This window comes from Pteropus medius, unplaced genomic scaffold (genome assembly GCF_902729225.1).
Source record: "Pteropus medius unplaced genomic scaffold, Ma_sr-lr_union100, whole genome shotgun sequence".
Lineage (NCBI taxonomy): Eukaryota > Metazoa > Chordata > Mammalia > Chiroptera > Pteropodidae > Pteropus > Pteropus medius.
The window spans coordinates 32333611-32350867 of NW_024340849.1; the positions used below are offsets into that span (position 1 = coordinate 32333611).

The following is a 17257-nucleotide window of genomic DNA, read 5'->3' on the forward strand; positions in this document are numbered from 1 at the left end:
CAGGTACCTATAGCTAGGATTATCAGAAAGACACGGACCAAAACAACCTCACAGCAATTTCAGCCACAGAGATTGTATAAGGACGACATGAGAGGATTTCCATGAAAGAATTGCAACCTTGATGCCAGTGGTTTGCTTAGGCTCACAAATACGTTTTCTTTGCTCATCATGATGTACTATTACCTTTTTAAAACATAAATATCTTCTTAAGAACTCTCTCTCTAGTTTGACACAGGCGTTAGGCATGCAACCCTGACCCACAATGCTTAGCCCTTTAAAAATGCTGAATGATCATCCATATTGGAACTCAATATTCAGTTGACATTAGTAATCACTATTAAAAAATGGAAAATCAGAAATAAAGAGTATCTGGCATGTATATGTTAAAAATTGAAATCTGTAAAAGGAACACTTACCAAACATTTGTTGAATGATAGATGAATGAACACATGCAAATAATTTTAAATGCATAACATTTTAATAGGATACCGCATTTTATTTATTTAGAAAGAAACCATATATTTAAATAATATTTTAATCACCTTTTGTGCCAAACTATAAATTTATAAACAATAACAACATATATCACATAGAAATTCCTCATTCAACAAAAACTCTTTTTTCATATAACTATGAACTAGTTAATAGTGGTTATTTTATTTCTTTTAATTTTGTGATTAGTCTTATTCTCATTTGCAGTTTCCAATTAAAAGTGTTTCTTGATATGCTTGCTTTGGCAGCACATATACTAAAAATGGAACAATACAAAGAAGATTAGCAAGGATGACATATAAATTCATGAAGAGTTCGATATTTTTTTAAATATGGCTTTTCTTGATATGAAATTGGATATTAGAACAGAATAAAAAAGCAGTTTTAATAAGTAAAATTTTATTTTATAAGCTGTTCACAATGTATGATTTTTATAGCTATTGTGAGGAAAATAATTTCTGGAGGGTAATGTAACTTTTTTGTTTAACATACACATTACTCTGACAATGATAGCAATTTTGAAATTAAAATGTAATAGTAAAAATTTGGAAATACATCATCATGCTGTTATATTTTGAAATGTAGGTGCAGAATGTTTTTTGAGTCTAAAATTTATTAACCAAACATTAATTTCTTTGTATTTGTTTATGTCTTCACATTTCTTAAATTTGCTTAAATATGGAAGAGAAAATTTATGTCTGATTAAAAAGTATAATTAAAGGCCAAAGGAAGATTTCTTGGTCAGCAAGAGAAGACATTCTAAAAGTATTACCAAGATTATTAGAAAAATGTGGGAAAAGAATTTGTTTTAAGCAATTTAGGCTATTTAAAATGTTTTCAAGTATGATTAAAATATATCTCACAGAGGAACTATGACTGTCTTTTGATTTATGTAGGAAATTCAAAGTTGTTTTCTGTTTACACTCAAAATAAAAGTTAATTGTATGAGTGATGAAACTTATGAAACTCCACTGGTCCGTTGAGAAATTTAGTTTGTTAATAAAACATTGTGTTTTATGGATTATTTCATATAAGTTAATTGCTAATGAATTAATAATTATAAATTATTTTTTATAATTAAATGAATAGTTAGAGAAAATATACAACTAAATTTTTTAATCTTTTTTCAGATTTGAAATTATTTTATGGAAAAAAATTATATGGGAACATCAAAATAGGTGAAGATTGATATAATAATTACAAATGAACTTTGTTAATACTTTCTTAACTTTACTGAGCTTGTAATCACTCTTGAGTTTATTAAAAATATTTTATAAAACTTGATATTTATGTATATGTCAACTTTTAGAAAATGGAATATGCTATGTTATTTGAAAAATATTCACAAAAGATGCTTTAGAGTTGAGGATTTTTATTATCAGAGATAAGAAAAGCTAACTTCATTGTTATGCTGTGCTAGATATAAAAGTCCTCTACTGGTTGAAAATTCTCGATTAGATTAAGGTAATCAAACAAACAGTGTTTATTGCTGTATGCTTCTGGTCTCTTTTGTCTGCTTTTCTAATAAACGTGAAGGAACATTGCATTTGGCCCAAACTGCATTTGTCATTCTACTTATGTAGGGAAAATAAAATAAAACTGTAGTAGGAGAAAGCATTGCAAAGAATAAATAGACTTGTATATTTCGTAGGGCCCAATAAAATTTTAAAAAGCATAATTTTATAAACACTTTGAAAAGATAGTATATTGCATAAAAAATAAAAATCACATGACCTTGAATTTTTACTATTAACAAATAATAACCATTTTCAAATATAAATAGACTAACTTAAATGTATAAGAAGCATTATGAAAACAAATGTGTGGAGATTCATGATATACATTTCGCAAAGATAAATCAAATTATTTAAAGATATCTACTTCTTAAAGTAAGTTTTTTGATCGATAGGAATAAAATGCCTTTTGTTAACACCAATCTGCAGAGTTAGAAGTTGTTTATTTCCTAACTTTGGAGGAAAAAAACAATTAGAAACAAGTGTGGCTCTCCTCTGTATTTGGCTCAAGAATACACAGGATCTCAAAATTTTTTAAATTTAGTCGTCAAGGTGCAACAATGAATACTTGTAATTGTGTAATGTTTTTATTTGCCCATGCTTGGGAACTTTAAATGCAATAGCATGGAATTATTAAAATTAAAAAAAAATCAGAATTTACTATGAAATACCTGAGGTTTTACCTAGAATTCATACCAAAAATTCGTGCAGAATGATTTTCTGCCAGGTATAGTTCAAGAAAAACTACAAGGAACTCTCTAATCTAAAGTGGAAATGAAAATATTTCCTTGTTTTGGCTTTGTCTCTCTTAAAATGAATAGACAACTTAGGAATTAAGGGTGGATGACATTTATATAGTTCATTAATGTAAAATTTAAAATCCAAATTCACAAAGATATTTCATCACCAGCAGGTATTCTACCTGAGGGATAGGTTACTGTTCTATACTCTCCATATTTCTCACCTCTTTGAGATCCATACTGAAATTCTAAATCAGTGGTTCTTGAAGTGTGATTCCTGGATCAGCAGCATTGGCATTATGTTGGAGCTTGTTAGAAAAGCTAATTCTGGGATTCCTCAGCAGATTCATCAAATAGAAAGTCTGAGGGTGAGATTCACCACATGTTCTGATGTCCCATCAAGTTCACCTTAGTCTTACAAGCTCTTTGCTACTCACTGTTGTTCACATCACCACAGAGTTTGTAAGGAAAGTAGATTGAGGTCCCAGTTTAGACCTAATGAATCAGAATCTGCATTTCAACAAGACCATACATGAAACTTTGATAAGCCCTGTACAGAGGATTTCCTGAGAGGAAGCTGCAAAGCTAGTAGGTGAACAACACAATTAGCTGATTAGAGTTAGTGACACAGGTAGTCTCAAGCAGCAAGTAGCCTCAGGAAGCAGGTCTATATAGCCACTGTATGATAGGGGAATTAGTTCTAGCTCACCTGGTACTCAAATTCAAGACCACCTTGCCTCTCGCCACTCACAAAGTAGAAGCCCCACTCTGTTTTCTTATGTATCTGCATAACTGACTTTGTGTGAACTTTGTACCTAACAATGCCATGTACTGGAGGGTACAAGATGATACGTAAGTAATTAAATTTAGGTAAATAGCATTTTCATCGACACCTTACTTAGTACATTTGTTTTGCTAATCTGTAATTTAAAAATATCACATGTTGACATTAATTACTTTTGGTGAGGCTTATCCAACAAATTTACCAAATTATGTTTAAAAACCAATCTAAATAACCCTGATAGTTTAAACAACACACAGTATCCTGAGATCATTTTGGCAAATAGTTGTCTTGATGTATTGTTTTCTTACTAAGCCACTTATTATCATGTATATTTCTAACATTTTCTTTTTCTGGGCGTAGCTGACTTTGAGTATCATAGGTGTGGCTAAGAACCTGTCAGAACCAGTTGTGTTATACTAAGTAACCATATTCTGTCATGATGTCTTCTTTTTGTTTCAGATTGGGAAATCAGGTAGAAGAAAATTAAGACAAATTTTCAGAGCTGTTTTGATTTTAATATTTTAATTTAATATTAAAGTATTATTAATTGACATTAAATATATAACAGAATATAAATAATAATTAAATATTTTAAATATTATTTATTAGTATTAAATATTTTGGTATTGATGTTTTAATATTAAATATATTTAAAATTAAATATTAAGAAGACACACCACTGACAAACACATGTTCATTGGTATTTCGTGGGTTGTAGCAGAGACCACTGGCTGTCTACCAACTATCTGTTACCCTTGATCTTTCTTAGAAATGGAACTCTGATTTTACTGAGAGTGGCTATGTGCCTAGCTAAGAGACCATTATTTCCCAAACCCCTTGAACTAAGTGCAACATATCTCAATTCTGGCCAATGAGAAGCAAGTGAAATGCTATATATAAGATTTCTGAGTAATTGCCTTAAAGGAACTAATTTAGCTGAAAGATATTTTTGTTTTGTTTTGTTTTGCTTCCCTCAATTATATTTCATGATATCTAGAACACACAATTAAGTGCCTGGTGCTCAAGCAGCCATCTTGTGATGATTCACATCGGAAGCCATGAGCCATTTGTTGAGAATAGTAGAGCATAAAGATAGAAGGAGGCTGAATCCCTGATGTATTCTTTTGTGGAGCCCCCAAACCTACTTTAGATTTCCTGAACTTAGACTTGTTTACTTGAGTGAATAAACCTTTGCATATTTGAGCAATGAAACATTAGGTTTTCTGTTAAATATAGCTGAATCTAATCTTATATAAGAAGAGAAATAGTTGATGTAGGTAAGTTATGATTCAATAAACTTAATCTGCCTTGGGAACTCCTTTTCTTTTGGCTAAGATTTCAAAAAATCTTAGAAGATATCTCAGTGTTTTCTAAAAAGTCTCAAGGCAAAATGAAGTAATAATTATTTCATGGAAATCAAGGAAAGCATACCTTTTCTGAGGCACTTGAAAAAATTCTTTTCCATCCTCTCTAAAGTCAGAAGCCTGACTTTTGGAAGCAATGCATCTAGGAGTGAGGACACCTGAATTCTTCTGTTAACTTATTGTATGATCTTTAACCAGTCATTGAATCTCATTTACTTCAATTCCTTTAGCTATTGAAAGGATTTTATTTACTGGTTTTATCAGCAAAACTAAAATGCTCTTCAATGCAGAGATGATGTTTTAGTCATCATTGTGTTCTCTCTTATACCTGTGCTTGACAAGGTTTTTGTTTGTTTGTTTTAGTATATATACATGACATTTAGTATTTAATTGATTCATTAAGTTAAAATTTTAAGAGAAAACATTTTCCCTAAAGACACACATTTTAAAACTTGATATACTATTTCCGCCACTTGATCCTCTATTCCTATGAATTGTGTGATCAAAGTGGTGTGTTCCCTTAAGTCTGAGAGATTCCATATTTAATTGCATGCTAATAGCTTGAGTCATGTTCTCATTTTTCAGTTAATTAATGTGTAGATAACTAAAAGTAAATAAAATTTATTTTTCTATTAATTCAATGAATTTGCATCATGATCTAAAACTTTTCTTATTCCAACTCAAATAGACTTCAAAACAAGTAAAGATTAGTTTAACAAACAAGAAATCGCAGAAGTTTCAGCATGTGACAAAGAAGATAATTTAATGTTTTCTTCTGTATGACAAACAGTGTTTCCATATGTTAATTAATTGAGTTGGAACTCTGCTCTTCCATATTAGAGGTTATATAAAAAGTTATTTTAAAAATAATCTCAGTGAATTGTCTAGGACTTTCATCAGACTACTTGGTTGAAAAAAATAAAGTGGTTTAAACAAGATAAAAGTTTATTTTCACTAATATAAAACTAGTTCAGAGTCTTGGACTCATCTGGAAGCTTCTTAACATCATCAGTGTCCCGAGAGCCTTCACTTTTTCTGCTCAACTGTCCTTTGTACAAATCGCTTCACAATCACAAGGTGATTAATGCAACTTCAGTCACCACAGGTTAAAAAAATAAAAAAGAGGAAGGGGGAAGACTTTTTTTTAGAAGACATTTCCAGGAGCTTACTCTAAGAACTTTTGCCTACATACCCTTGAGAGAATTTAGTCATATATCCATTCCTATCTGTAAGAAAGAATGAAAAATATAATGTTTCAGCTGAACAAAATCAGGGCACTGTAACTAAAGAAGATGTTTAATTATAATATGAGGCAATCCAGGAGCAGGAGGAATACTGTTTCTTATTCGTAAGCAATGTTACCCTGCTCCAGATAAATATGATTCTTAGCAAAATATTTATTCCTTATATATATAATAGTTAAGGGATTGTATAGTTATAGTAGAAAAATATGTTCTTTTACTTGTCAAGTTTTATAAAATATTGCAAAGCAAAAACAACTTTTAAGGTCACATAAATATAACAGTCTTTTTCAGAGATTAAAGCCTGATCACATCTTCAGGCTGGGGCATTGGGGATGGGGCAGAAAGGCAGCTTTTACAATTGAAAAAAATTATGAATAAATTTCTATATTAAAAATCAGAATATTTCAACTGAAATGTAAATTTGTCACTTGACTAATTGAGAGATCTGGTAACAGTGAGTCTATATTCCCAAAAGCCACTAGTTGGCTGGAAGTGACAAGTGGCTTTCCCAGTGCCCTCTGCCAATGCCAATGTCCTTTGAAACTTGCCATTCATGTCTCAGATAGGAAGGCTCTCAACTGCCACTTATTGTTTTCTGAATGTAGATTGGGGGAGACAAGAGATACTCTCTGTACTCTTATCTTTTTCAAAAGCAGAATAATAACAAAGGGATGTTATTTTCAACCAAACTGACATTTATTTTGATTATTTTTTGGCCTCTGCAGGCAATGAAGTTTGTGATTACTTGCACTATGTGAGTTTCCAAAATAAAATGGACCATGTTGCTATTTGGCATACAATGTAATTTGTTTCCTCATTATGTTCATTGTTTATTGCTTTTTCTTCCTTCCCCGAATTGGAGTGTAAACTCTACCAGAGCAGGGATCTTCATGCCTGGAACAATGCCTGGCATTGGAGGGAAAACAATAAATGTTGAAGAAATTTATTGAGCACCAACTATGTGCAAGTATTACAGAATGTGTTCACAAAATGCTATCTCACTGAAAATATTAATAACATACTTCTCAGTTTAGGTGCTATTATTCCTATTTACTGACAAGAAAACTGAGGCTGAGAGAACTTAGCTGACTTAAACAGGATCAGACTGCAAGGTTTTCATAGAGCCAGGATTTAAATGCAAGTCTGACCAATGATCGCCCAATGAACATCTCTCTTGAAATGACCTCCTCATATCCATAATACAATGGAAAAAATGTTTATAGCTTCTTAATACTAAAGAAAAATATGCTCTATGAATTTGTGTTAAATATTTTACATGTTTATATTCTTCTACAATGGAAATTTTAATCTTCAGCTGGCAAATGTCTGTGGGAAGGAGGAAGACACAACACGGTATTTTTTATATCAAAGCGATCCTCTCCACATCAGAATCAATGGGTTAACTAGACAGATTGCTTCAATTTGAGTTGCCCTTACTATCCACATACTGGTAATTATCAAGACTGCACCTCCAGACTGGATGTCTCTTGAATTCCAGATCCATATTGCTTGCTAATTATTTCCAGCTTGCTGGCTTACTGAAATCTCAAATTCAGTGTCTTCAAAAGTAAATTATTTAACTCTTTCCTAAGCTGGCATGTTTCTTCTGTCCCTATCTTTGTTACTAACGATATCATCCACTCTTTGTTCAAACACATATTAAACCTGGAATTCTGCAATTATCTGAGCATACAAAGAATAAAAACTTAATGAGGAGACAGATTTGTAAATTACAACACCTAGGTCAGCTAAATAGCAGAGGCATATCACAGCCTGTGTGTACACAGAAGACTTGAAGTGCTTTCCCCTACATGGGGAAGTCTACCCGAGTAAAATGGAAAGAGGCATTCTAGTTCAAGTTGAAGTACAGATTCTCAAAAACAAACAACCTATAGCAAAACAAAACAAGCAAAACACAAGAACTACTAGAGTCTTAAGAAACAGAATTTGAAAACCACTGTTATGGAGGATGGGTTGGAGGAAGTTTAAAACTGGAAGATCAGTGAAGATGATCCTGATGAGAGAGGAGGGATCAAATACCGCAATGAACCCGGAGACTGGTGGGATGAGGTGAGGCCAAGAGAGGGTGTCTGAGGTGACTCTCGGGCTTTTTTCTTGAGTAAGTGGGAATATTATGAAACTTAAGTACAAGGTAATGGGGTTCAGTTTTGCAAATTTTAAAATTTTAAAGTATTTGTGGGAATTCCAGGAAGATACTTCTTGTCTCAAAGTTGGAAAGAAAGGACATGACATACTTGATGTTTCCTACCCTCACTTCCCATTCTTTATTACTTAATATCCATTTAATCCATCTCCAACACTGGAAGCTCATTTAGGGCAAGAACCACGTTTTATTTAGCTTCTTATCTAACAAGAGGTATAATTGCTTTTTTCTGTATAAATATTGAAAGCATCTTTCCTTTCCTCTGCTCAGTGTGGACAGGCTAGGAATTACTCCTTAAATACTTTTCCTTCCTTCCTCCCATTCCCCCACTCCTCACCCCCACTCTACGCTTTAGGTCTTTGTTATGAAAATCAAGCTCATCAGTAATATGTTAGTGAGAATTACTACTGAGAGAAATAAAATGAATGTGAGAAAGAGGATGTGAATTATACCTCAATAAATTTGGTATAAAAAAGAGAAAGAGAAGAATGAAGAGATGGAGGGGGAAAAAGAGCTCAGAGAATGAGATGGTTTATTTTAGTTTATTTAGTTTATTGAGAAATAGAAAGGGAGAAATAGAAAAAAAGTTACATTTAAAATTTCAGGAAGCAACAGCAAACCGTATGAAAGATATTGAGAAGGTTAGCCACAGGGGTGGAGGGGGGAAGATTTTAAAGATGGTTGCTGCGTTTTAAGTAAATCCCTTGAAAAGTTTAGAAAAGATTTGAAGTACCCAACAGGTTTTTGTTTTACTGACTGCATTTTCTAGAAAGCCCAGCATGGCTGCGGCACAATGTGTGGCAGGAGGGTAGTAAGAGTTGGAGTCAGAGAGATACACAGTGGAGTGTGGAAGGCCCGGGAGACTGGAAATAGTTTATATTTGGTCTAAATGAGATGAGAAACCCGTGGAGGACATTTAAAAAAATCTTTTATTTTGGAATAATTCTGGAGGAGTTTAGGTAGAGAAACATCATGATCCAGTTTATTTATTATTAAGGGCGATCTGGCTGCTGGGTTGAAAATAGACAGAAGAAAGTAGTGTTGGCAGTAGAAAGATCACTTAAAAGATTTTTTTGAATAACTTAGATAAAAGATGACAGTGGGTTGGACTGCATGAAGACAGTGAGAAGGGAGTGTCTTCTAGGTATATTTTAAAGGTGAAGAGTTTATAGGATTGGATTGACAGGTTGGATTTGGAATATAAGAGAAAAAGAAGAGCCAAGGAAGCCTACAAGATACTTCAGCCTAAATAATTGGAAGGATGGAGTTGCCATTAATTGAAAGGGAAAAGACTAAAGGATGGGCATTAATAGAGAATATCAAGTGCTCAGAATTGGAAAGATTAACTTTGCAATGCTTACTAGTCATGTAAGCTAAGATTCCATGTAGATGGTTGGAGCTTGGAGTTCAATGGAGAGGCCAGGATAGAGCTTTAGATTTGCCAGTCAATAACATGGAGATGGTGTTTAAAGTCAGAAGGCTGGATGAGATCAGCAAGGGAGTGGGGGAGAGATACAACCAGAATTAAGGTTCAACAACTGAGTTTTGGGGCATTCCATTAGTAAGAAGTAATGGAGATGAAGAGGAGTAAATCAGTGAAGCAGAGAAAGAAAAACAGAAACCGAATGAAGATTGTCTGTTTTAGCTATAACTGATGTATTCTTCCAATCTATCATCTGTCTATTAACTTTATTCATGGTGTCCGTTGTTGAATAGAAGTAGTAGGAGAGAAAACCTGTTTAGAAGGGGTTCAAGAGTTAATGAGGAAAGAAAGAGAAGATGGTAAATATAGAATAACTTTCCCCAGATTTTTTTCTGTAAGAGACAACAGAGAAATGAGGTGTCATAGGTATGGAGAGAAATAAAATATAGAGAGGTAGAGATTTCTGATGGGTTTTTAATTGTAGCTTAGTTTTGTTTATATATTCTTGGAGAAGATAGAGAGGGATTAAATTGATGAAGTAGGAAAGAAGGAGTAGAATTGCTAGAGCAATGTCCTTGAGTGGAAGAAGATGGAAATGAACACCCAACTGGACTTTAGCCATAAACAGAGGCAGTTCTTCCATGATATCAAAGGAAAAGCTGTGTATGTGGTACAGATGTAGGCAGGTGGATAGGTGTGGGGAAATTTATAGACATTCACCTTGATAATTTCTATTTTTTCCGTGAACTAGAGAGATAAATCAGTAATGGAAAGTGAGGATAGAGGAGGATGTACAGGAGGTTTGGGCAGAGATAAGGAGGTATGAAAATATTGTTGAGGAGAATGGGGAAGTGAGTGGACTAGGCAAACAAACAGAGTACGCTCGCAGGGCAGAATCAAGGCCTGCTTTAGATACTGATCATGGCCTTAAAGTCAGACTCCTGAATTTGGATGTGTATTTACCTCAAGCCATAGTCAACTATAAGTGTAGCAAATGGGGAGATGGAGAGTTAGATTTAATTAAGGAATAACTCTGACAAGGGAGAAACGGCTTCTTATTTTTCGTCAGTCCAATATTTTATGATTTTAGCATGTACTTCTCTGATTTCTTAAAATATACTTTGTAGGCTTTGAGGTTCCTCTATTGTAAAATACCTGGTCATATATATGTATATCTTTTTGGGAGATATCTTTACCCATTTTTTTTTCTGTTGAGGTTCCTGTCATGTTCTTATTGATGTGTAGGAGTTCCTTGTATGTTATAGATATTATTCCCTTGTCTGTTTTAGCTATAACTAATGTATTCTTCCAATCTATCATCTGTCTATTAACTTTATTCATGGTTTCCTTTGTTGAATAGAAAGCCTAAATTTTAATGTAACCAAATGTATCTTTTATTCCTGTATAGTATATGCTTTTTGGGTTTTGTTTCAAAAATCTCTTTCTACTCGTGTCATGTAGATGTTGTTCTATATTGTTTCCATTAACTTTATGTCTTCATCATCACAGGAAAGTTTAACCCATCTGGAGGCCACTTTGTATGGAGCACTAAGTAGGGGGACAGTTTTATTTTTCTCTAACTATGAGCCAGTTTTCCCAATGCCACCACTAGATAATTTTTTTCTTTTCTCAGTGGTGTATGCTGCCAACAGTTTTATCAGATATTAAGTTCCCATTTATGCACTGGTCTCTCCCTGAATTCTAAGTTAAAATCCATTAGCCTATTTGTCTGTTCTTGTGCCAAAATTACACTAGAAGTTCTTGGTAGGCCCATCTCACATTTCAACAAATATACTAATACATGCCCGTCATGTTTGAGATTAGGTTAGGAACAGCCCCCCAGCAAATTTGACTCAAGATATCATTTTAATAGTTATTACAATAACATTAACAATAGAAAAAGAGGAGAAAAAATGGTGTAGATCATAGAGGCTCCGTTCATCCTTCTGGCGACCAAATCAAAGTTGTGATGGAAACAAAGAGAGGCATCAAGGAAAAATTGCCTGGGATCTAGATAAATGAGCTATACAGCTAAGGAGAAATCCAAGAAAGCACCCACAACAGCACAAGGTAGGATGGGGTGAGGATGTGGGGCTGCCTGGTCTCCTGCGGCTGAGTAAGACAGAGGCTGTGGCAGCAGCAGCGGCAGAAGACTCTTAAAGGGGCCATATTCATGAGAAGGTTTTCTCAGTGGACCTGCTCACTCTGAGCACCAGTGCCCATTTGGCTGTGTGCAAAGGTCACCAGGGACTTGCAGGGAGACATTGTTGGAGTGAGGGCCGAGGAGATATTCACTCTGTACAGAAGTGCCAGCAGTAGCCATTGTTTCCTGTTGGGACCTCCCCACTCCCAGTGCGCAGACACAGTGCGGCCATAGCTGTGACGTCATCAAGCTGGATAACAAAGATCCCTCAGCCCAGAGGATTCCCTGAAATCCCACCTCCCCCAACTTGTGGCCCCACCCAGGCCATATCCAAGTATATCCTCAATGAGTCAGGTGCTCTTTGCTGAGCAGTGCCTAGATTCACACTGGAGGCAGCTGACCTCGGTTTCTGGTGTGGCCTTTTGAGGCAACTGTAAGCACAGCATCTGTGGATTGCTTGCTGAATCTTAACAGGTGGCCCCAGAGGGGTAGAGGCTTGGGCTAAATTTGGACTGCAGCTGAACTCCTCTCAGGACTGTGCTACTGGACACCTACTACACAAATCCACACTGATAAGACCGGAAGACTTAGGAGCTTTGCTTAGTACATAGAAACAGACACGGAAAGACAGCCAAAATGAGAAGACAAAGAAGCAGAAACCATATGAGAGAACAGAACAGAGCTCCAGATATAATGGAGTCAAGTAATCTAACAGATGCAGAGTTCAAAACTAGTTATAAAGATGCTCAATGAACCTTTGGGAAGGGTAGATAAATTCAGTGAGAACTTCAACAAAAAGATAAAAACATAAAAATGGAAATGGAAATTATAAAAGAGAACCAGTCTGAAATGAAGAACACATTATCTGAGATGAGAAGTATATTAAATGGAATAAACAAAGCGGACTAAAAAAAGGATCAAACGTCCTGTCTGGAGGATGGGAAAGCCAAGGACACACAATCAGAAAGGCAAGAGATAACAGGCCAAGACAATAAAAATAATTTAAGGAGCATATGGGACACTAGTACGGGTCAAAATATCCATCCGATCAGCGTAAGTGAAGAAAATCAAGATGTTGAACAGCTGTTTAAGAAATAATGATGGAAAACTTCTTAACCTGGTGAAGAAAATGGACATAAAACCCCAGGAAGCTCAGAGAATTCCAAAAATCAGGGATCCAAAGACACATCATAATTAAAATGCCAAAGGTTAAATACAAAGAAAGAATATTAAAAGCAGCAAGGGAAAAAAAAACAAATAATTACTTATAAGGGAACACCCATAAGACTAGCGGCTGATTTCTCAAAAGAAACTGCAGAACAAAAGGACTTGGCACAAAATATTTGACATGATGAAGACCCAAGATCTACAACCAAGGATACTTTATCCAGCAAAGCTATCATTTAGAGTTGAAAGACAGATAAAGAGCTTCCCAGACAAAAATAAGCTAAAGGAATTCATCGCCGCCAAGCCAGTATTACAGGAAATGTTGGAGGGACTTCTTTAAGAAGAAAAAACATGTACCAAAAACAGTAATAAAGAATGGTAACAACTACATTCTTATCAATAAATACCTTAAATGGAAAAGAATTAAGTGTTCCTACCAAAAGATAGAGTGGCTGAAAGGATAAGAAAACAAGACCCCTACATGTGAAAAGGAAGGGGATGAGAAAAGATATTGTTGTGATGGACCCAGAAGGTATTTAAGTCAGAGAACAATAAACACTATATGATTTCATTTATATGCAGAATCTAAGGAATAAAAAGAACAAACTGATCAAAAACAGACTCACAAATATAGTGGACAATTTGGAGACGGACGGAGGAGAGGGGAGGTTGCAGGGCAGGGAGAATGAGATGAAGGGTTAAAGAAGTACAAATTAGTAGCTGATGGAAGGGCACAAGGATGGGGAGCACGGCATAGGGAATACAGTTTGCATTAATACGTTGGCTAGGTGGAGGGTCAGGGGAGGGAGGGAGCAATTGGCGAGATTGTATACTTAAAATGAATTAAAATAAATAAATTCGAAAAATAGAAAAAGAAAAGTAAAGAATTACTTGTCCCCAAAGTTCTCAGAAGTCATTCATTCATTTGTTCATTAGCTCAGTCATTCAACAAATACTTATTAGGCATCTACTGACTATGTGCCAGGATTCATGATGGATAGCGCTGAAGATACAAAAGTGGACCAAAAAAGACAGTCTTTGGTGAGAAACAAATCTTAATAAAATAATTGCTCAAATTTAATATTGAAATTGTGACAAGCGCTCTAAAAAAGAAGCAGTTGTTCCTAGAATGGGTGAAAGTTAAACAGGCCAGAGGGATGGAAGAAAGTTTCAGGAAGAGGAAAGAGCATGTACAAAGCACCTATGGAGAAGGAGCCTTCTAAGGGCAAAGGTCTGAGAAAATACAGATGTGTTTGTGTGTGGCATGTTTAGAAGCCAGAGCAAAAGAGCCAGCCAGAGAGAATGCTAGGAAGCGAAGAAGAAAACAAGAGATGTTGCTGTCAAAGAAGCCAAAAGCAAGTACGTTCGAGACTAGATGATCTCACAGAACAACGAATTTCTTCCCTCTAGGTCCATTTAAGGAGCAGGTAACATTTTATAATCCATGAATAGATATTAACACATGATTTTTATATTGGTAGTTTTCCATCCTTGCAGAATGCTGTTTATATTTGATTTTGCACTTAACTTGAGATTAATCTCTTTTCTTTTAAGGAGTCAGCATGATGTAAATCTCAGCTAGAGAATTCTCGTCCTACCCATTTTTTAAATACTTCCTTAGGTGCTTCCCTTGAGCAAGTGCCCTTTCTATCTTGTTCACCACAGCATTCCCAGTGATGAGGCCAAAGCCTGAGACATAATAGGTGCTCATTAATTACTTGTCAAATTAATTCGTAAAGCAAAGAAATGAATGTTTTGTAGTTTTAAGGACATATTCACTTATAGAACTCCTGGGGGACATATGTTAATGGCATCTATTAAAGGCAGACCATTGTGAACAATCTCGGATCCTGTTCTACATAATTGCCTAAGAATTCATTCATTGGTTTGTTTTTATTGACGGTCTATTAAGTAAAAAGTAATATACTAAGAATTGATTTATAGTTTATTGTACATTCTATCCCTTATGTATTTCAAAAGTACATTTTGAAAAGTACTGGAAATTGATTTTGATAAGTGTGCTATGTTTTACTGAGGTCAACTTTGAAAAGTGAATTTCAAAGAAATATGGACAGCATTTAAAAATATTTTATTTATTGGACAAGGCAACAATTAAAAAAAATTTTTCTTCCACTATAATAAGATTTTTTTTGAAAAATTAGTCCAAGCTTTCATAAAGTACACAACTAGCATAAACTGTAGCATCTCATCTTAGTGTTGTATAGTTCACCCATTTGTGTCAGACAAGGCCTGGGGGGTTGTTTTGAGGGGGAAGGGGTTGAAGGATTTAGAGGCGGTAAGTGAATTAACGCTGGGACTTAGTCCTAGAACAGGATCTGAGAAAAAGTACTGGAAGATCAGGAACTAGGATGCTGTCATAGGGATGAGGTTGGGGTGGGATATGAATGGTTTTAGAGATATGACTGGAAAGAGGGTTTGTTACCCATACAGAGTAACACTTAGGGAGCAGTTAGAATATTCCAGACTTTATTCTGCATATCTTTCCTGCATCATATCACTTAATCTGGCAACAATTCTGAGAGGTAAGTAATTGTGCTCATTTTATTGTGGTTATCAGATGTTTTCCTCTCTACTCTCACCCGTAAAATAACTAGACCATTTCCGTTAATCTTGTTTATTTTACTTGAGGTTTCTGTTTCCTTTGTTTTTGGGTTCCGATCTTTGTCATACATCATTCGAAGAGAAATTCACCTTAAGGATCACATGTCCACATAGACTCTCCTCCCCAGTAGTCGGAAGACTGGTGGGAATCATGAAATACAGGGAGAGTTGTCTTTATGTACACATCAGTGAGTGAAGGAGTTTTTTTTTGTTGCCATTACTATCTTTAGTTTCTGAAATTAGAAGATTGTGAAGCTAGGCTGCATAAATGTGCCCCCAAGGCCTTCTGTTGCTGTTTGTTCTCTTTAAGGACAGTTCTGGTTCTAACTTTCTATCAGAAATGAACACCGATTTCCAGCCAATTTTCTCAAAATATCAACCACAAGAAGCCTAACTAGTTTAATTTTAAATGAGAACGTGACCACAGATAGCATCCAGTATCACTTTATTATCTTACTTAACAAGTGGGAATGCTGAGGCCTGAGAGGTTACTTGAGCAACCCAAGAAATAGAGAGANTATATATAATATATTTACCTATAAAATATTTTCTCGTAGCCTGGATTTTTATAATTGTCTTTAACATATGATAATTTTCTTATATCATTGTCTTTAATGTATAATTGTCTTTAACATATGGTAATTTTCTTGTATCATTGTTATATTGACCATGAAATTTCTTTAAAAAAAAAACCCCAACACCCAAGACCTCAACGAAAGGTCCCGTCAGAACTGCACTTGAAAACCACGTCAGAAATGCACTTGAACGTCTGCAGTAAATTTACTCCGGCAAAATTTGTAAAAGTCTCCCTGAAGTCAACCCTCTAACAGGTGAGCCTTAAGCAGCTGCGACATAAATCAGACCTCTCCAGCTGACAGGCGGTCTTTGCAGGTCTGTTGCTGACCCCAGGGGAAGGTAAGCTGCGGTCCGAGAAGGCAGAGCTCGGGGCGGAGCCTAAACCAGGAGCGCGCTCGGACACGCGCCCTTTCCCGTGGCCCGCGCGTTCTGGGAGTCTTTGTAGAGTCAGGGTTTCTGCTGGGCAGGGCCAGCTGCAAATCCTCCAGGCGGACACCGGGGCGGGGGACAGATGGGGCATATAGGTGGCGTCCGCTGGTGAGAAACACCTAGCTCAGGCAAAAGGGTGGCGACGAGAGGGAGTTTCCACCTGTCGCGCTCTTAAAGAAATGAAGACTTAAGAAAATACTAAGGAGGGGCAGATTGGTGTCTTTCGGACGCGCCTGGAGCCCCACCCTCCTCCAGAGGAAAAGCCCCTTGAGTGAGAGGCAGAAGCTTCAGAGAAATCGAGAAGAGCGTCTCTCTCCGCGCTCCACCTGCTCCGCCTCGCACTTCTGCGGAGCAGCCAACCCAGCCAGCGCCGGGGCCGCGGCCCTTCGCCCCTCCGAGCCCTTCTACTCCGGCCTCCTGGTGCCTGGGCGGGCGACCTGTCGCGAGTCCTCCTATGGCGGCGGCCCCAGCCACACGTTGCTGGAGCGGAGCCTTCTGCTGGCAGCTCCTGCTGACCCTCACGGTGAGTGGCTCTCCGGGCCACTGGCTCTCGGGAGGGGGCTCCGATTGCTTGGGGGACAATAGGGGACACTTT

General features: G+C 36.1%; 1 protein-coding gene and 1 pseudogene across 2 annotated transcripts in view; both read left to right on the plus strand.

The window, feature by feature from the left end:
- Nucleotides 1-728: 728 nt before the first annotated feature.
- LOC120591467 (uncharacterized) lies at nucleotides 729-818 on the plus strand (annotated as a pseudogene).
- A 15843-nt stretch (nucleotides 819-16661) lies between these two features.
- The window catches only part of DSC2 (desmocollin 2), a 30157-nt gene continuing 29561 nt past the window's right edge, over nucleotides 16662-17257 (plus strand). For both annotated transcript variants that reach the window (XM_039843930.1, XM_039843931.1), the window contains exon 1: nucleotides 16662-17185. In XM_039843930.1, the coding sequence (XP_039699864.1) occupies nucleotides 17117-17185 (69 nt within the window). In that variant the 5' untranslated portion in view covers nucleotides 16662-17116. The remainder of the gene's footprint in view (nucleotides 17186-17257) is intronic.